Source organism: Gnatocerus cornutus, chromosome 7, assembly GCF_029298725.1.
Source record: "Gnatocerus cornutus isolate USDA-ARS CGAHR chromosome 7, icGnaCorn1.1, whole genome shotgun sequence".
Lineage (NCBI taxonomy): Eukaryota > Metazoa > Arthropoda > Insecta > Coleoptera > Tenebrionidae > Gnatocerus > Gnatocerus cornutus.
Genome location: NC_142239.1, coordinates 1,098,789 through 1,120,857, shown reverse-complemented (window position 1 = coordinate 1,120,857; position 22,069 = coordinate 1,098,789). Strand labels below are relative to the sequence as shown.

Below are 22,069 nucleotides of genomic sequence, written 5' to 3'. Positions count from 1 at the left end.
AAGACAAAATTTTGAAAATTTGCATACGCTTATAGTTGACAGGGCTCTAGAAGCTGACACAAAAATTTGTTTTGATATGACGGTTTCTTTGGCGTCGCGACGCCTAAAAGGTTTAATTTTTAGCGATTTTTGGGTTTTTTGAGGTAATATTAGCAAATTCAATTTTTTTTCAACATAACTGTAATACAAATATTTGAGTTTTTATTTTAAATCTACTTCAAATGGTGTTTAAAATTTGCGAAAAAAACGCTGTTTTATCAAGTTAGTTTTCAACATTTTGACGGTGCAGTGACAAACTACGTTTACACCAAAATTTCACAAGTCACTTCATTCACTCATATGAAGGTGAATTTTGATTAGCTCGGGTATGTTGCACGTTCTGGACACTAGAAATCGTTAATTAACATCGACAAAGCGACAATTTCGCCAAGTAAGACTTTTGTTACCTTCTAAAACGAACCAAAGAATAGATGTCATTTGTGACACAAGATGTTGACAGATGGGTGTAAACGTAGTTCCCAATTTTGACGTAATAAAATTGGAAACTAACTTGATAAAACAGCATTTTTTCCTCAAATTTTGAATACAATTTACATTAAATCTAAAATGTCAACTGAGATATTTTTAACACATTTATATTGAAAAAAAATTAAATTAAAGGTTCATTTCATAAAACTTCACAATTAGCTAAAAAATACACTTTTAAGGCGTCGCGACGCCAAAACTATAAGTGATAAAAAATACATTTTTGCGTCGGCTTCTAGAGCTTTGTCAACTATGAGTGTATGCAAATTTTCAAAATTTTATCTTTAAAAGTAAAGACGATTTTGGGGGTGGACACAAGTGTTGCCGGACCCTGTATAGCACTGTACAATTGTTTCTTGACATCATCAAATAGTGTTTATAATCTTTAGAAAAATTTTTGTGCTTTTTTCCATATAATAATTTGACAATTACAATAGCGGCACAAGTACTTTCGACATCCAGATCGCCACACATGTTTGTATCGTGTAGGGACTATATTTTTTATCTTGTTGAAATTCTGTATGTGCAAACTTGTCTCTGAAATGGAAAAACATGTATCGATCACACATTCAACGTTATGTATGTATCAACATGTTTGAGAAATACTTGTATGCTATCAAATCCTAGAGTGTAGGATCAAAACTTGTATGACATACATGTATGTACATGCATGTCGCTCATACAAAACGCTTAGTGAATGGGGCGCTTAAAGAAGTAAAAACTCTAAATTTTACAATTTTATGACTAAAACTGCCAAAGTTACAGTATTTAATGTAAAGTACAAAATAAAATTCGTTCGCCTCCAAAATAAAAATTTCTAAAAATTGTGTTTCTTGTTCAACATTTTTGTAATTTAGTACAGTTAATAAACTAGTCAAAAGTAGTAAAACTTACAGAATTGCCTATTTAATTTTCTCGCATTTTCTTTGCTCTTGAATGATTTATTTTTTGGGCCCCCAATTCTCCAAGTTGAACTTTAAAAATTTAAATGCAAGAAAAGACAATAAGAAAGAACAACAAATAAAAAATATATCAAAGAATTGTCATTCGCCGCAGGTGAAAGTTTTCCAAAAAGAATCGAAAAACGTGTTTTCCAGCCACAATTCACGTTTTCTCGAGCTTTTCTTTGAGGCTAAAAGTAAGTATTTGCGATATTGTGAATTTGAATTTTCGCGCCCGTCATAAATCAAGTGTCAAAACTTTGACAGCAGTTTCCGCCTGACGCAAAATGTTTAATGAAAGTGTTTCCTTGCAGTGCGAAGATGATTTGCAACATCCAAATTAGGTAAGGGTGGGATGCCCAGCTGGTACAGCTCAACCACCCTTTATAAGGGGTTGTTTTTCCTGGCGCTCATCCTGATAGCCCTCGAGTATCTCTTCGGTTCCATCACTGAAAGCAAGCACTTCTTCGTTTTCAACGCCACAAGGTGAGTTTTTTCGTTTAATTCCACCCCTAGTTAATAAAAATAATAATGGACTTTTTAATGAATGAAAGTGAGCGATTTTGAAGGGCGGAAAGTGGTAAAACCTCGCGTGTTGGAGATTTCGATCAACGCGCGTAAATCTGTTAAAAGACTGACGGATAATCGATGGAAGATGATAATTATTATGGGGGTCATAATGTTTAAATTACTGGGTTTTAAAGGGGGTGAAAATATGGATGAACTTTTGAAATTGGTAAAGATAAACACATAAAAAATTACTTTGCTCTAATGGATTTTTAATGAAGACACTTATCGCGGTGTTTGAATAATAAATTATTCATTTCCATAAGTTTTTGATGACTGACAGGAACTTGAAGTTTTAAAGCGTTTTATCAACTGTTCAAATATCGGATCAAATTTCGTGGCAGACCATTGATCTTCGTCAAAAATTGCCGGAAAGTTTTATGATGGATTTATTGCGCTGACCGATGATTTTTTAGAAATGAGGAACTTTGTTTTCAATTTCAACAAAAAAGTTCTTATCTGTTATTTAACCTGTGTTTTGGGTTTTTGGGATTTTCGAATTTTCAGGCAACCTTCAAATTCTAGTCATTTCTAACATTTTCACAAAATTGGGGATTCTTGCTCAAAAATTTAGCACAGTTGAAAAACTAATGGAATTAGTAAAACCTCCGAATTTTACAAGTTTATGATTAAAACTGCCAAAGTTACGGAATTTAATAGAAAATGCAAAATCAAATTCGTTCGCCTCCAAAATGAAAATTTCTAAATGCGGTGTTTCTCGCTCAAATGTTTTGTAATTTAGCACAGTTGATAAACTAGTCAAAAGTAGTAAAACCTTTAAATTTTACAATGTTATGATTAAAACTGCCAAAGTTACGTAATTTAATAGAAACAGCGAAAAAATTTTGTTGCCTTCAAAATGAAAATTTCCAAAAATTGTGTTTCATGCTCAAAAATTTTGAACTTTAGCACAGTTAATAAATTAGTAAAAATACTAAAACATTCAAGTTTTACAACTTTATGACAAAAACTGCCAAAGTTACAGAATTTAATAGAAAATGCAAAATAAAATTTGGTCACCTCCAAAATGAAAATTTCTAATAATTGTGTTTGTTGTTCAAAAAATTTGGAATTCAGCACAGTCAATAAACAAGTCAAAGATAGTAAAATCTCCAATTTTTACAATTTTATGATTAAAACTGCCAAAGTTACGGAATTTAATAAAAAATACAAAAATTTTTTATTTTCCCCCAAAATGAAAATTTTTAAAAATAGTCTTTCTAGCTCCAAAATTTTGAAATTAAGTATAGTTAATGAATTGGTTAAAATTAGTAAAACCTTCAAATTTTACTGTTTTATAATTAAAACTGCCAAAGTTACGGAATTTTAAAGAAAATACAAAACATTTTCATTCTCCCCCAAAATGAAAATTTTTATAAATATGTAGTGTTTCTAGCTCAAAAATTTTAAAATTTAGTACAGTTAATAAACTAGTGAGAATTAGTAAATTCTCCAAATTTTACAATTTTATGATTAAAACTGCCAAAGTTACAGAATTTAATAGAAAATACGAAAAAATAATTCCTTCACCTTCAAAAAGAAAATTTCTAAAAATTGTATTTCGTGCTCGAGAATTTTGTAGTTTAGCCCAGTTGATAAACTAGTCGAAAGTAGCAAAACCCCCAACTTTTACAATTTTATGATTGAAACTGCCAAAGTTACGAAACTTAATAGAAATTACAAAAAAAATTCGTTCGTCTCCAAAATGAAAATTTCTAAAGTTGTGTTTCTTGCTCAAAAATTTTGAAATTTAGTACAGTCAATAAACTAGTCAAAAATAGTAAAACTTCCAAATTTTACAACTTTAAGACAAAAAATATTAAAAATGTCTTTCTAGCTCAAAAATTTTGAAATTAAGTACAGTTAATAAATTAGTCAAAATTAGTAAAACCTCCAAATTTTACTGCTTTATAATTAAAACTGTCAAAGTTACGGAATTTAATAAAAAATTCAAAAAATTTCATTTTCCCCCAAAATGAAAATTTTTAAAAATAGTATTTCTAACTCAAAAATTTTGAAATTAAGTACAGTTAATAAATTAGTCAAAATTAGTAAAACCTCCAAATTTTACTATTTTATAATTAACACTGTCAAAGTTACGGATTTAATAGAAAATACAAAAAATTTTCATTCTCCCCCAAAATGGAAATTTCTAAAAATAGTGTTTTTTTCTTAAAAATTTTGTAATTTAGCACAGTTGATAAACTAGTCGAAAGTAGTAAAACATCGAATTTTTACCAGTTTATGATTGAAACTGCCAAGGTTACGGAACTTAATAGAAAATACAAAAAAAATTCGTTCGTCTCCAAAATAAAAATTTCTAAAGTTGTGTTTTTTGCTCAAAAATTTTGAAATTTAGTACAGTCAATAAACTAGTCAAAAATAGTAAAACCTCCAAATTTTACAACTTTATGACTAAAACTGTCAAAGTTACGGAATTTAATAGAAAATGCAAAATAAAATCCGTTCGCCTTCAAAATAAAAAAATTCAAAAAAATTTATTTTTTGCTTAAAATTTTTCTAATTTAGCACAGTTAATAAAGTAGTTAAAAGTAGTGAAATCTCCAAATTTTTCAAATTTATCCTTAAAACTGCCAAAGTTACGGAATTTAATATGAAATACGAAAAAATTTTGTTCGTCTCCAAAATTAAAATTTCTAAAAGTTGTGTTTCTTGCTCGAAAATTAAGTAATTAAGTTAATTAATTTATACAGGGTGTCCCAGAACTCGCGCCCCAGAGAGAATGGAGGCAACAATTCTGAACTAAAATTTTGAAACCATAATTTTTTAACTCAAAAAATAACCGAGATAAGACAAAAAAACTGTAGCCAATCCCGAAGCTGAACAGAATTTGAAAATTGGTAACTATGGACACATGCTATCATCCATTGGTCAGTTAAGCATTAGACTCTCGTTGCCTAGGAAATTGGGATGGCCATTTACTCCACTTCTCGAATAAGCTTTCGGGATTGGTTGCTAATTTTTTATTAGTTCTTGAATACTATTAAACTTAGTCAAATTTCGTTTTGAAATTTACCATCTGTATTGCTGTCGGCACCCTCCCTTGCTCTTTGGAGCGCGAGTTCTGGGACACCCTGTATATTTAGTATTGAAGTAATTAATTAACAGTTAATAAATTAGTCAAAATTAGTAAAACCTCCAAATTTTACTGTTTTATAATTAAGACCGTCAAAGTTACAGAATTTAATAGAAAATACAAAAGATTTTCATTTTCCCCCAAAATGAAAATTTCTAAAAATAGTGTTTCTTGTTCAAAAATTTTGAAATTTAGTAGAGTTAATAAACTAGTCAAAATTAGTAAAACCTCCAAATTTTACTGTTTTATAATTAAAACTGTCAAAGTTACGGAATTTATTAGAAAATACAAAAAAATTTCATTCTGCCCCAAAATGAAAATTTCTAAAAATATTGCTTCTTGCTTAAAAAGTTTGTAATTTAGCACAGTTGATAAACTAGTCGAAAGTACTAAAACCCCCAATTTTTACAATTTTATGATCGAAACTGCCAAAGTTACAGAACTTAATAGAAAATACGAAAAAAAATCGTTCGCCTCCAAAATGAAAATTTCTAAATTTGTGTTTTTTGCTCAAAAATTTTGAAATTTAGTACAGTTAATAAACTAGTCAAAATTAGTAAAACCTCCAAATTTTACTGTTTTATAATTAAAACTGTCAAAGTTACGGAATTTAATAGAAAATACAAAAAATTTTCATTCTCCCCCAAAATGAAAATTTCTAAAAATTGTGTTTTTTGCTCAAAACTTTTGAATATTAATACAATTAATAAACTAGTTAAAAGTAGTAAAACCTCCAAGTTTTACAATTTTATTATTAAAACTGCCAAAGTTACGGAAAAGTTTGAGAACCGCTCCGGCAAATCTAAAGAATAATTTTAGGATAATTACGTTAAACGGGTTTCTTTGCAAAATCCATCGGATTTACACCAAATACTGTTTGTTTTAATTATTATTGTACAAATGGTGAAATTTTCGCAACAAGAATGTTAGTTGCATTTGATCCCTGGAAAGCCAATAATAGAAGCAAATAATTGAGGCCGACTCTACATAAACTTCGGTAAACTTCAGCAATTTAACTTTCTCCATATCTCATGACTTCGAATATATTCATGTCAAGAAGTGGCTTAAAGCGTTATCAATTTGATAATTCTACCCCTAGTGAACCTAGCGCAGTTAAAAGCCACGGATGAGCTCAAATACGTAAAACAATTTGTCTATGTTTAAATTTATTGCTTCAATTTATTATTCACTGCCAACGTAAACGAAATTCACACATCTCCATTGTGGTTCGGTGCTCATATTAAATTTATGTTTTTCCTTTATCATTACATCGACTAGAAATACCCTTTAAATAATGAAACAGGGCAATTTTTGGTATAAATATAACAGACATTTTCCTAAACAAACGTTGATTTGGTTTCATTCAATGTTGAAATAAAGCGCTCTCTGTACAAAGATCAAAGGCAAATTTTTGGTTCGAATTTCTCCAGAATGATGAATTTGTTTTTCACCAATATCTCATAAATTGATTCGGAGAGGAAATACGACTGCACACGTTAACAAAATAAATCATCACTCACGCGGAAATTTTCAATAAATCTGTCTAGGGAATTTCGTTTTATATTGAAAGTACCTGCTTATGAAACTTTTTCTCGTGAGTATCAAAATTTCACGTTTGTTTTCTCATTACTATGAGTCCACTTATTAAAAAGTTAAGTTGGCAGCAGCGCCTAGCGATTTTTATCAATAACAGTTGGCAGCAAAAGCGTTTGACCTTGATCCAAAATTAAAATCTCTAAAAATTGTTTTTCTTGTTCAAATTGGAATTGGAATTTAGTACAGTTAATAAACTAGTCTAAAGTAGTAAAATCCCCAAATTCTACAATTTTATGACTAAAACTGCCAAAGTTACGGAATTTAATAGAAAATGCAAAAAATAATTCCTTCGCCTCCAAAATGAAAATTTCGAAAAATTGTGTTTCTTGCTCGAAAATTTTCAAATTTAGTACAGTTAATAAACTAGTCAAAAATAGTAAAAGTTCCAAATTTTACAACTTTATGACTAAAACTGCCAAAGTTACGGAATATAATATAAAATGCAAAATAAAATTCGTTCGTCTCCAAAACGAAAATTTCTAAAAATTGTGTTTCTTGCTCAAAAATTTTCAAATTTAGCACAATTAATAAACTAGTCAAAAATAGTAAAAGTTCCAAATTTTACAACTTTATGACTAAAACTGTCAAAGTTACGGAATATAATGTAAAATGCAAAAGAAAATTCGTTTGCCTCCAAAACAAAAATTTCTTAAAATTGTATTTCTTGCTGAATTTTTTTCTAATTTAGCACAATTAATACACTAATTAAAAGTAGTAAAAACTCCAAATTTTACAGATTTATGATTTAAACTGTCAAATTTACGGAATTTAATATAAAATGCGAAAAAATTTCGTTCATCTCCAATATTAAAATTTCTAAAAGTTGTGTTTCTTGGTCAAAAATTTTGAAATTAAGTACAGTTAATAAACAAGTCAAAATTAGTAAAACTGCCAAATTTTGCTCTTTTATAATTAAATCTGTCAAAGTTACGGAATTTAATAGAAAATTCAAAAAAAAAAATCACTCGCCCCTAAAATGATTTTTTTTAAAAATAGTGTTTCTTGCTCAAAAATTTTAAAATTTAGTATAGTTAATAAACTAGTCGAAATTAGTTAAACATCCAAATTGTTCAATTTTATGAATAAAACTGCCAAAGTTACGGAATATAATGTAAAATGCAAAATAAAATTAGTTCACCTCTAAAATGAAAATTTTTAAAAATTGTGTTTCTTGCTCGAAAATTTTGAAATTTAGCACAGTTATTAAACTAGTCAAAAATAGTAAAACTTCCAAATTTCACAACTTTATGACTAAAACTGTCACAGTTACGGAATATAATGTAAAATGCAAAATAAAATTCGTTCGCCTCCAAAACGAAAATTTCTAAAAATTGTGTTTCTTGCTCAACATTTTTGTAATTTAGTACAGTTAATAAATTAGTCTAAAGTAATAAAACCTCCAAATTTTACAATCATCACTCAGGCGGAAATTTTCAATAAATCTGTCTAGGGAATTTCGTTTTATATTGAAAGTACCTGCTTATGAAACTTTTTCTCGTGAGTATCAAAATTTCACGTTTGTTTTCTCATTACTATGAGTCCACTTATTAAAAAGTTAAGTTGGCAGCAGCGCCTAGCGATTTTTATCAATAATAGTTGGCAGCAAAAGCGTTTGCCCTTGATCCAAAATGAAAATCTCTAAAATTGGAATTGGAATTTAGTACAGTTAATAAACTAGTCTAAAGTAGTAAAACCTTCAAATTTTACAATTTTATGACTAAAACTGTCAAAGTTACGGATTTAATAGAAAATGCAAAAAATAATTCCTTCGCCTCCAAAATGAAAATTTCTAAAAGTTGTATTTCGTGGTCAAGAATTTTGTAATTTAGCACAGTTAATAAACTAGTCGAGAGTAGTAAAACCCCCAAATTTTACAATTTTATGATTTAAACCGCCAAAGTTACAGAATTTAATAGAAAATGCAAAATAAAATTCGTTCGCCTCCAAAATGAAAAATTTCTAAAAATTGTGTTTCTTGCTCGAAAATTTTCAAATGTAGTAGAGTTAATAAACAAGTCAAAAATAGTAAAACTTCCAAATTTTACAACTTTATGACTGAAACTGCCAAAGTTACAGAATTTAATAGAAAATGCAAAATAAAATTCGTTCACTACCAAAATGAAAATTTCTAAAAATTGTGTTTCTTGCTCAAAAACTTTCAAATTTAGTACAGTTAATAAACTAGTCAAAAATAGTAAAACTTCCAAATTTTACTACTTTGTGATTTAAACTGTCAAAGTTACGGAATATATATCAAAATTTCACGTTTGTTTTCTCATTACTATCAGTCCACTCATTAAAAAGTTAAGTTGGCAGCAAGAGTATTTGACCTTGATCCAATTGTGCCATGCGTAGAAGTTAATCTCTATTGAAATCTTTCTTTTGTAGTAAATTTTTAATTAATTTTGACAACGTGTTAACCTCAAAAATCGCTACATTCAATTTTCTTCCTAAAGAATTGAAAGCCTGATTTACACCTAAGAATTTTCGAAAATTTACACAGGAATTTAGACATGCATTACTGTCAATTTGACGTGCAAATTCCAATGAATTTCGACTAAAGTGGCAGTAATAATGACATATTCAAAGGGTGCTTTACGTTTTATGACAATCAAATGACAGTGACGTCCGAAACAATTTCGTCGCATCTGTATGTTGACATTTGTCACTTTCCTTCAAGATTGACCAAAACGGGGTGTGGTTTAAGAAAAGACATGCTTAATTTTAACACTCCTTGTTACATTAATTATGACTAGATGTAGACCAGGGTCGATAATTTTTGAAACCAAAAAAAAACGTAGTAGAATGAAACCTATTGGAAAATGTTGAGAATATTACAAAAATGAAAGGAAAAATAAATTACGGTCGATTCGAGATCGGGAAGTGGGAGAGGGTTGGTTTTTAAGGGTTAAAATCGGTTTATCTCGATTTCCGGCAAAACTACAAGTCTTATGGAAAAAAGTTAAATGGCAAAGTTGTAGGTAATGAAAAGATCTACAACTTTTGTATTTACACTTTTTTCTCATAACCTCAAAATTCACATGAAAAACTCAAAAAACCACGTTTTTGGTTTTTTATTTTTATCTTTTACAAAAAAATTTTTTTTAATGAAATTTGGTGAGAATTAGTGTTAATAATAATAAATAACTCAATATTGTACATAATGATAGAAAAACAATTTTTCGATTCGAGTTTTTTTCGTTTTTTTAAATTTTTTGAAAATATTTTCCATAGTGACGTATATTTTTTATTACACTATCAGAAAGTAGATATTTCAACAAATAAAAAACCCACCAACTTTTTTAAAAAAGCTGGTCTAATGGTACCTGAGTACAACAGTTTTTCTTATCGACTCGTCTGTCCTTGTTAAAAAATGACTCATCTAAGTTTCTTATCAAAATTGGCTGGTAGATCACCTGTTGGAAAAAAACGTTTTCTGATAAGTCCAGTCATTTCGCGCTCCGTTTCCTATCAATCGCAATACGTCCAGTTATCGCTTTTTATAGTTTTGCATATTTTCACAGATTATGGAAAAAACACTCGCGCTATCAACTAATTATTCGAGAAAATATGTCAGCTTATCAGGATAGTTTTTTACTGTTCTGAAGAGATAATTCGATGCCTTTATGTTTAATGGTGAATTAATACCGCAAAACAATTTATTTTAAACAATTGCGATAATGCAAGTCGGGTATTTCTATAATTATTGCACTTTGCAACTTAAGCAAATGCATTAAATGAGCGACAGAGAGGGCATTATCAGCACGCAGTCATCTTTCTTTGATAATTATTTTTAAAGGCTTTGAAAAACGTTGGCGATAATTTTAATTTATCGAAAATTGCAATGAAATAGATATGTGATAAATTGCAGAAATTGTTTTCGCAAAATGACTAAAATATCACAAATATTGACGTAGAAAATGAGCAAATTTTTGGATTTTTTTATATAGACCTAAAAATAGGTAATTTCAAAATTTGAGCAAAAAATTGCAATCCAAAATTTTCAAAATATCTAAGACATCTTAGAAAAAACAAAAAATTTGAATAAAAATAAGAAAGTCCTTGAATTAAAAACGTTAACAATCCGCAGGATAAAGAATTTGTTAATAGAAATAGTGTAGTAGATGTAGAAGAACAATTTAACATTTCTAGAAAAGACAAAATACTTGAAAGAGAATTTCAAAATTTTAAAATTTTTATATCGTACATTTACTTGCGATTAGCTCAGAACAAGAAAGTAAACAAACGAAAAAAAAAATAAGATTCTAAAAATCAAAATTTACAAAAACCAAAAATAAAATAAATTTAGAAGTAGAAACTTATAATTGGTTTTTATTTTAACTTTTTAAAATTCTACAAGTTTATACTGCTAACTTTTTTTTACACTCATCTTTATAATTTCATAAACAATCCAAAATTTGGCAGAATGATTAGTTTTTCTAGTTTTTTTTGATTCTTTAGAAAGAATTTGAGAAATTCGATAAATGAACACAGCAGTGCAAGGGAAAAAGAATAAATTCCAAAATTTCTTTGTTAAAAAAATTGCAACTTTTGGGAAACAATGTAAGCAATCCAAAATTTTCAAAATCCAAAACATTTTAAAGTTTGAGTTAGAAGTAGAAAGCACATAATAATACGAAATTAAGATAATCCAAAAATAGTATTTCAAAAATCGCATTTATCACATTGAAGTCACTTTTTCCAAAAACTACAGATGGACGCATTTTTTTTATTTATTAGGTTAATATTTTTTATATTGCAATGAGTAATACACTTCTGGAAAAAATGTGCGCAAATCAAAATTTCGAAAATTCAAAATATTTGAAGGATTTAAAAAGAACAAAAACTTGGATTAAAAAAAAATAAAAAATAAAAATAAGAACTTGCAGTATTGCAGAATTCGATAAATGAACAAAGCAATGTAAAAGTGAAAAAATAAATTTAAAAATTGTAACAATAAAAAATTAAGACAATCTAAAAATAATATTTGGAAAAGCGCACTTATCATATTGAAGCAACTTTTTTCTAAAACCTTAGATAAACGCATTTTTTTATTTTGTGGATTTATTAGTTTTTATAGTTTCTTTAAATTGCAACGAATGGAAAGAATGTAAGCAAATCATAATGTTCAAAATCTAAAATATTTGATGGGTCTAAGAAAACAAAAATTTGGATAAAAAGAATTTTTAAATTAAAAAAAATAGGAATTTAAAGTATGGAGAATTTAACATAATAAATAATTAAGACTATCCAAAAATTATGTTTCAAACCGCGCACTCATCACATTGAAGCCACTTTTTTTAAAACCTTCAGATAGATGCAATTTTTTTTATTTTTTTGGATTTAATAGTTCTTTAGTTTTTTTTAAATTGCAACAATAAAACACTTCTGCGAAAATATGTAAACAATTCGAAATTTCCAAATTTGAAAAAACTAAAAAAAAAACAAAAAAATTATTAAAAAAAATAAAAAAAATAATAAGAATTTGCATTATGAAGAATTTGTGAATGGAAATAGCGTACAAATTATTGATGAAGAATTTCAGATGTCAAAAGGCCCAAATAATTTTAATAAAATTAAAATGCAAAAAGAATTTGAACAATTTTGGAATTTTAGATCGTCAGTTTACCTGTGATTAAAACGCAAGAAAGATTTGCAACAGACAAAAATATACATATAGAATTTTGAATTCAAAGCCTAAAATTGGTTTTATTATAACATTTTTGAAATATTCATTTTTTCAAACTCCTTAAGTTTTGAGACAGATAGATGCAAATCTTTTTCGATTTTCCAAAATTTGTAAAATTAAATAAGTACTAAACGACAACGAGTAAAAGAATAAAGAATGTAAGCAATTTTTTAGAATGTGAAATTTTTTAAAAATTTTGGATATTTGGAACTCTCATTAGAAACTGAATTCTAATATTTGGAAAACCTAAAAACTTATAAACTGGAGTTTGGGAAAATGAACAAAGAAACACTGAAATTTCTAAAAATTGTGTTCCTTGTTCAAAAAAATTGAAATTTAGTACAGGTAATAAACTAGTCAATAAAAATAAAATCACTAAATTTTACAACTTTTTGCCTAAAATTGCTAAAGTTACGGAGTTTATTAGAAAATGCGAAAAAATTTCGTTTGTCTCCAAAACGAAAATCTCTAAAAATTGTGTTTCTTGCTCAACATTTTTGCAATTTAGTGGTACAGTTAATAAACTAGTTAAAGTAGTAAAATTTTCAAATTTTACAATTTTATGACTAAAACTGTTGTCTTTGTTTGTTTTTTTTTGTAATTCTTTGTAATCTGATCAAGACTCCTCTAGATTATTTGTCCTCGAGGTGGTTTTTTGATTGGTTTATAATTCAAAAGCTTAAACGTTGTTTTTGTCAAGAAAAAGTAGTAAAACCTCCAAATTTTACAATTTTATAATTAAAACTGCCAAAGTTAGGAAATTTAATAGAAAATACCTCGTAAAAATAAAAATTTATAAAAATTGGATTTCTTGCTCAAGAATTTTCAAATTTATTACAGTTAATAAACTAGTCAAAAATAGTAAAACTTACAAATTTTACAACTCTATGACTAAAATTGTCAAAGTTACGGAATATAATGTAAAATGCAAAATGAAATTCGTTCGCTTTCAAAATTAAAATTTCTAAAAATTGTGTTCCTTGTTTAACATTTTTGTAATTTAGTACAGTTAATAAACTAGTCTAAAGTAATAAAACCTCAAAATTTTACAATTTTATGACTAAAACTGCCAAAGTTACGGAATTTAATAGAAAATTCAAAAAAAAATTCTTTCGCCTCCTAAATGAAAATTTCTAAAAATTGTATTTCGTGATCGAGAATTTTGTAATTTAGCACAATTGATAAACTAGTCGAAAGTAGTAAAACCCCCAAATTTTACAATTTTATGATTGAAACTGCCAAAGTTACAGAATTTAATAGAAAATGCAAAATAAAATTCGTTCGCCTCCAAAACGAAAATTTCTTAAAATTGTATTTCTTGCTCAAAATTTTTCTAATTTAGCACAATTAATACACTAATTAAAAGTAGCAAAATCTCCCAATTTTACAGATTTATGATTTAAACTGCCAAATTTACGGAATTTAATATGAAATGTGAAAAATTTCGCTCATCTCCAATATTAAAATTTCTCAAAGTTGTGTTTCTTGGTCAAAAATTTCGAAATTAAGTTAATAAACTAGTCAAAATTAGTAAAACCTCCAAATTTTGCTCTTTTATAATTAAAACTGTCAAAGTTACGGAATTTAATAGAAAATTCAAAAAAATTTCATTCGCCCCAAAATGATTTTTTTTAAAAATTGTGTTTCTTGCTCAAAATTTTTGAAAATTAGTATAGTTAATAAACTAGTCAAAATTAGTAAAATCTTCAAATTGTTTAATTTTATGAATAAAACTGCCAAAGTTACGGAATATAATGTAAAATGCAAAATAAAATTCGTTCGCCTCCAACACGAAAATTTCTAAAAATTGAGTTTTTCGTTCAAAAAATTTGAAATTTAGCACAGTTAATAAACTAGTCAATAAAAATAAAACCTCAACATTATTCAATTTTATGACTAAAACTGCCAAGGTTACGGAATTTAATAGAAAATTAAAAAAAAAATTCCCCTCCTAAATAAAAATTTCTAAAAATTGTATTTCGTGCTCGAGAATTTTGTAATTTAGAACAGTTGATAAACTAGTCGAAAGCATTAAAACTTCCAAATTTTACAACTTTATGACTTGAACTGTCAAAGTTACGGAATATAATGTAAAATGCAAAATAAAATTTGTTCGCCTCCGAAAGGAAAATTTCTAAAAATTGTGTTTCTTGTTCAAAAAATTTGAAATTTAGTACAGGTAATAAACTAGTCAAAAATAGTTAAATCTCAAACTTTTACAATTTTACGACTAAAACTGCCAAAGTTACGGAATTTAATAGAAAATTAAAAAAAAAATTCTTTCGCCTCCTAAATAAAAATTTCTAAAAATTGTGTTTCTTGCTCAAAAATTCTAAAATTTAGTACAGTTAATAAACTAGTCAAAAATAGTAAAACTTCCAAATTTTTCAACTTTATGACTAAAACTGTCAAAGTCAAAATTTAAATTTTCCAATTGTAAGAGTTTTCTTGTTACTCGGTTGGCACTGGTTTTGTAACCACGACTTGCCACTTGATTTTCAAATTCAATTTAAAATCTGACATTTATTGAGTTTCACCTAACATAACTTAACCTCACAACCTGCATTCACATTTATTATACAAGGTGTTTATAAATGTTTCTAGCATCAAGCGTGTCTTTGGAATTCCTGTCGTACACTATTTTGCCGCTTTGTTTTCATGGTGAATATAACTATCAGGAAAATTATTTATAATGTTACTAACTTCAATGACGTTTTAGTTACGGTTTTGTGCACAAGTTTTCGATTTTCAGGTTTTAAACTGCAACTGGAACAGTTTATTTGTCAAAACGTACTTTGCTTCATGTTTGAGGTTAACTGCAAATGTCAGTTGACAAATCGAAATCCACATTTGTAATGAGCGGCACATTTCTTTGACGTTTCATAGCCACCCTTGATGCTAGAAACATTTATAAACACGTTGTATTTAGGTACATATATTGTTGACCGCAAGTGACAATTGACAGGTGACAGCCAGACTAATAAGTTCTGCCAACTCTTTAAAAACAAAATTTGCTATTTTGAGTTCGCAAAGTTGTAAAAGTTTAGCGCTAGGAAAACAAAGAACCCCCCGAAAAAGGTCAAAGTCTTATCGACAAAGTAATTGCTTTAGCGAACATCGCCTTGTTGCTCGCAGCTAATTGTTTTAGTGTCTTTCATTTTGTTGCGTTGCCGGTATTGATTTTAGCACTTTATTATAGTACATTATTACACGTATTTCATAAGGCGAGTATTGTAGCACGAATGAGTCAAATAGAATGAGTGCTACAAGTCGAGTGTAATATACTATTTTTTCTACTTTGCATTGTAAATAAATTTAAAAATTGCATTTGAAAGAAATTATTTTCGATTAGGGATTTTTGACAAGTTAAGTTGGTGACAAAAGAAGTAATGACATTTGTCTAACAAAATTTCAATTCAAATAATTACTGACGTTTTCTGTTTAATTTTGCAAAATTTGGTATTACGTTTGTTTTTCTTTTGATTCATTATTCTTAAATTCACATTTTCGTGATCATGATGATGATCATCCATGGAGTGCGGGCACTACCGCCTGTAAAGTATGCAACCTCCCACTCTGGAGGATCAACAATCCATTTAAATACCATTGAAATCGTTGTTTAGATGCAGTATTTAATTATTTTTGACTGTGTTTTTACTATGGTCGGGTTGAAACCTTTTAATATGTATTATCTATACTGCCATTGAGTAGTATTTGTTTATTTTAGGACAGTTGTGGCTTAATTAGTGATCCAAAAACGCCAACGAATAACCACTTTCCAAATTTGATATTTTAAAAATTGCAAAAAATGTTACAGGCGTTTGTCGCTTGACGATGAAAATTAAAATTAAATTGAAATATCTGCAGATTAGACGAAAAAATAATACAGTGTTTTGTACTTTAAATGAATAAGCTTTTATCTTCCTTAATTTTAGAAGAAAGAATTTGAAAATGATAGATTGTCTACGAGTTTTTGAATAAAGTGAACTTTTCCTTTGTGTTGGACACCTTCGATTTTTAAGAAAAGTTGCTCAGAATATATTTCTTACAAAATTTCAACTTAAAAGTCTTATTTCGATTTTTTTTAATATTAATCTTTAAATGTGATCGTTAATTACACTGTGTAACAAAATTTTAGAAAAGTCATTTTTGTGTGTTTTTTTTCTTAATATAGTTGCAATTTGGCTTTCTTTTAAAGAATATAAATTCATTTGTTTCTTGCTTTGGAAAATTAACAATTTTATTCATAAAATAATACAAAAGCGTTAAAAATACAATAAACTATTAAAATAAAATGCGGTTTTACGTTAAAATTTCAAAATACAATTTTTGTTCTTTTCCTTTTTGTTAGCAAATGGAAAATAACAGCAACCCAAAATAGCAGTTACTGAAATGATCTTAAAGTTGTAAAGACACTGGGATTTGTAAATGTTATTGTCTTCAAAGACTCACGAATACCATGTCTTTAGACTCGAGGGGCAATTTTTTTTTCTTATTTAATTGTTATAAAACATCCCCCTATGCAGATAAATAGAACCGCAAATAATTTACTTTGTCATCTTTTGTGGTCACTTTTAAATTCGCAATCAGGCAAACAGCGAAAACAAAAATTTTTGAAAATGTTTTTTTTCTCTTAATATAACGACATTTCAACAAAACCAATGATAACATGTCAAAAAGTTTGTCATCTCTAACAATAAATGTGAAAAAAATAACATAATTTTTTCTAATTTTTGTTGTTACATAGTTTTATTGATAATTAAATATTATTATTTTGTTCATTTCTGCTAAATAAATGATTTTGTTTATTTTTTAGTTCGCATAAAATTATACATAATAAAAACTCAAAATTTAAAGATTTCGGTTTGGCAATTCTTATTATACAATGTATTACTGCTTAAAAAAATTTATGTATGTGATAAATTTTTTCCTCATTTGGTATAAATGAATTTAAAATTCGATTCTAAGCAACTTCTCTTAGAATAATACCTAACTTTTAGAGATATTCCTAGCGCGAAGTAAATTACAAGAAAATAGCTTTATTCAAAAAATCCTAATAGATTGAATTTACCATATCTGCTGTATTTAGTATAGTCATGGATTTTGCAAAGTTGCAAGTTGCCTAAAATATCCTTAAAAAAGAACTTTACGATTTTATCAAAATTTAACTTAATATGCCAAAAATTAACACAGATACAAGCTTGTATTCTGGCTGAATTTAACATTTACCATTCACTGATCAAAATTATCATTAAGGCAATTCATTTTAAGAAGTTGCAACCCAACTACAATACAAAAAATAATTAAATACTGCATCAATCAACGCTTTAAATGGTATTTAAAAGGACCAGCACGGTTTGTTGATCCTCCAGAGTGGGAGGTTGCATACTTTATAGGCGGTAGTGTCCGCACTTCATTATCTAAATTAACCTTACTTTTTAGATTTACTTGTGCGTGGATAGGACCAAGGGTAAACTGCGTCTTTTGCTCTACAGCGTTCAATTTTGGGGGATTTGACAAGTAGATCCAAACTAGTAACCTCCCTAAATTTCATTGTTGTGGCGTAAAAACTTCCAGAGTTACATATTTTTATTTTCAAAAATTGGAAAATTTTAGTTCATTTAAATAAAAAATTCTAAGAACTGTGTCTTTTGCTCTACAACGTTCAAATTTAGGGAATTCGACAAGTAAATCCAAGCTAGTAACTCCCCTAAATTTCATTGCCGTGGCATAAAAACTTCCAGAGTTACACATTTTTATTTTCAAAAATTGGAAAATTTTAGTTCATTTAAATAAAAAATTCTAAAAACTGTGTCTTTTGGTCTACAACGTTAAAATTTGGGGAATTTGATAAGTAGATCTAAGCTAGTAACTCCCCTAAATTTCATTGTTGTGGCGTAAAAACTTCCAGAGTTACATATTTTTATTTTCAAAAATTGGAAAATTTTAGTTCATTTAAATAAAAAATTCTAAGAACTGTGTCTTTTGCTCTACAACGTTCAAATTTAGGGAATTCGACAAGTAGATCCAAGCTAGTAACTCCCCTAAATTTCATTGCCGTGGCATAAAAACTTCCAGAGTTACACATTTTTATTTTCAAAAATTGGAAAATTTTAGTTCATTTAAATAAAAAATTCTAAAAACTGTGTCTTTTGCTCTACAACGTTAAAATTTGGGGAATTTGACAAGTAGATCCAAACTAGTAACCTCCCCAAATTTCATTGCCGTGGCGTAAAAACTTCCAGAGTTACACATTTTTATTTTCAAAAATTGGAAGATTTTAGTTCATTTAAATAAAAAATTCTAAGAACTGTGTCTTTTGCTCTACAACGTTCAAATTTGGGGGATTTGATAAGTAGATCCAAACTAGTAACCTCCCTAAATTTCATTGCTGTGGCATACAAACTTCCAGAGTTACACATTTTTATTTTCAAAAATTGAAAAATTTTAGTTCATTTAAATAAAAAATTCTAAAAACTGTGTCTTTCGCTCTACAGCGTTCAAATTTGGGGAATTTGACAAGTAGATACAAACTAGTAACCTCCCCAAATTTCATTTTCGTGGCGTAAAAACTTCCAGAGTTACACATTTTTATTTTCAAAAATTGGAAAATTTTAGTTCATTTAAATAAAAAATTCTAAGAACTGTGTCTTTTGCTCTACAATGTTCAAATTTGAGGGAGTTGACAAGTAGGTCCAAACTAGGAACTTTCCTGAATTTCACTGTCGTGGCGTAAAAACAGCATCTAATCAACGCTTTCAATGGTATTTAAATAGACCGACACGGTTTGTTGATCCTCCAGAGTGGGAGGTTGCATACTGTACAGGCAGTAGTGCCCGCACTCCATAGCCAACATAACCAAAAAAAATTACTGTTTTGCGTGCTATAATAAAAACAATTCTTTTGTTATAGTTTCTACAGTGAGTGATTGAATGACCGAAAAGTCACTAAATTTACGCGCGAAATTTAAAATAACAAAATAAGCCCACTTACTGTCAACCCTGTCAACTCAATTCGCGTGTTTTTAAGTGTATTTTGTCGCATAATTTGCTGCCAACCTATATGTCATCTGTCAAAATCTCCCAATCTCTCACCGGATAAACTATTGGGGGCTATTCGGGTGTCAATAGATGACGCCACTAAACTACAAAATGGCGGTTTTAACGGTGAACAACAGTATCTAACAAGCAATAAAAATTTGCATTTTTGTTTGTTTAAAATGCCCTACGATGCAGATAATTGTCTTAAAGAAACTAGCATTCTTCGGACATTTAAAAGAAGGCTGTTGTGGACTTATGCCGGTTCAGATTAATAGTTCTTGACGATTTTATTTTGTAATTTGGCTCTGGTTTTAAAATAAAGTTACATATTTATATAATAGTCACGGAAATGATACACCTATGGCTATTGAATGTTTTCCAACATTTTTTTTTGCAGGTAAAATCCATAAACTAACACCAACGTAGCTGTATTTGGCTTTTTTCAATTTTATATTTTTAGTACCTGCATTTCTGCCAATTTTCAATATCTCATGAAACAAATTGTTACTACAAGACTTCTTCCAACATTTAACACCGTCAGTGAGCCTGATTTGTTTAGTTATGTTAACATTTCTTGCCATTTTACTCTTGAACAATGACACATATTTGACCATTGAAATACTAAACAAAACGGCAAATCACTTTTGTCATACGCAGGAAAGGGCCTAGACATAAAGTAAAAGTATTTCAAACTGTTAATTTGCAAAATTCAACAACGAAAACGGTTCAAAAAAACTTTTCAAAGACAGGCCGTTTTTGTTGTTTACCGTTTCGGCGTTTCAGACGAACGACGATAGATGTCGCACCCTTCGCCAATTTCGTAAGGTCACTAGATCAAATTGTCTGTTTTGTAAGGTACCGCTGTTAGTGACAAAAAGAAAGACAACGATATCTTCTGTCTATCTCTACATGCGCACTAAATTTAAATGTTGTTTGTGTGGACACATTGCTTTATGAACTGTCAATTCTTGTCAAATATCGTTTGTAATAAAATGGTTTGAATGTGCGATTTCTCAACACGAATCGTTATGGTGTTTTTGTTTCCTCCACCGTAAGTAAATACTATTTGACGTTTTATGTACGACGACTTTCCACAAATTTCAGAAAACTCCAAATAGTAGGTAGATGGAAGCCCTATCGAAGCCGACAATCATTGTGACATTGGTTAAGCAGTACGTATTGGAGGAATACTAAAGTTGGTTTTTGTATATGAACCCTTGAGTACTTCTTATAAGGTTATGGAATTTTGTACCTGTTAGTTTACGAATTCCGTGAACTAAATTTAAATAATGTTCCCCCAATTTGTCTTCAATCGCTTTTGTGTTTCAATAGCCCCAATACCAACATGAACTTCTTGCATTCAGGCGAATAACTCGTTCATCTTATTGTTAATATGAGTTGAAAATCAAATCTATGGGCAAGAAAATGGAAGAAGGAAGGCCACTCACATGTGGTACATCACAAAACCTGCGTTATGGACAGAAATATTATTTCAAATGCCTAAAACACAAGCAATGATATTGTAAAGTGTAAGTATATCGGCCTCAACGGTAAACGTTCTCAAAATGTGTTGTAGGACCAACTGACTGTTATCCTTAATGTAACAGCGGGGCCTCATAAACTAGCAGGTGGACAAGACACAGTCATTGCACTCATCACTTGAACAGTGCAGATACACAGTCTCATGAGGAAGACACACCATCGCTTTCAACATCAGCGGCAGAAGATGGTTTGTTTGAAGCCGCTTCCTCATAATGAATGGGAAAATGCAATGGGACATGAAATGCACACATAAGATATGCAAAACTAGTTCTATAGTTTAATGTGGCGCACGAAGGTCCTTAAACGCATGGGGGCTAACTCACAGCTATACATTCATAGAGAAAATGTAGAATAAAAGATTGATTAAAATTAATGTATTTAAGTTATATGCTGCACTATTTCTTTCGTTTTTGGATACATCGTTGAATCTTCATTTTACCTGAAATGTCTTGATCCCATTTCTAACATTCCATCAATTAATTTACTTTTAATAAAAGGTTTATTATCGGGCATTTTCAGTTTACATCGTATTTTATTCATTTAATCAAGAACGGTAAAAGTAGAATTAATATCCCACTTTATATCGATACAATCAAAAAAAGTGTTGGAATAAATAAACACCCAAAATTAACCAATTAAACTTTGATGTCTCTTAACTACTGCTACCCCAGTTCTTAGTGAATACATATATTTCTCACTTACTGAGCAGTTCCTCTACACCATCTTATTGTTTTACTCACAATTATGACTAATATCAGTCTCATTATTCATTTATAAACTTGCACTTGGTTCTTGTTACTTTATATGAAAATTCCAAGGTTTCATTGCAACAATCTGGATACAGTGTTGTTCATCCTTAAGTTCTTGAATGTCTTTCCACATTCTTTACTTCTTCTTGATTGCATTTGTGGTTGTTGTTTCAGAATTCTTCTTTTGACTATTTCATATACTGCTCATTTATTTCTTCACTATATGTGCCCCTTCTATTTTCCATGTTCCATTGCTCTCAGTTCTTCTTTAGATATGATAATTCTATATTCTCGCTAAAGTACACAATATATAAAGTATTTAT

The 22,069-nt window shown here is 28.8% G+C and overlaps 1 protein-coding gene across 1 annotated transcript in view; it reads left to right on the top strand.

Annotated features, from left to right (window-relative positions):
• The first annotated feature begins 1,786 nt into the window (after positions 1-1,786).
• The window catches only part of LOC148170598 (beta1,4-N-acetylgalactosaminyltransferase A-like), a 29,169-nt gene continuing 8,886 nt past the window's right edge, over positions 1,787-22,069 (top strand). Inside the window, exon 1 of the mRNA XM_088040867.1 lies at positions 1,787-1,952. Coding sequence (XP_087896993.1) covers positions 1,822-1,952 — 131 coding nt within the window. The 5' untranslated portion in view covers positions 1,787-1,821. The remainder of the gene's footprint in view (positions 1,953-22,069) is intronic.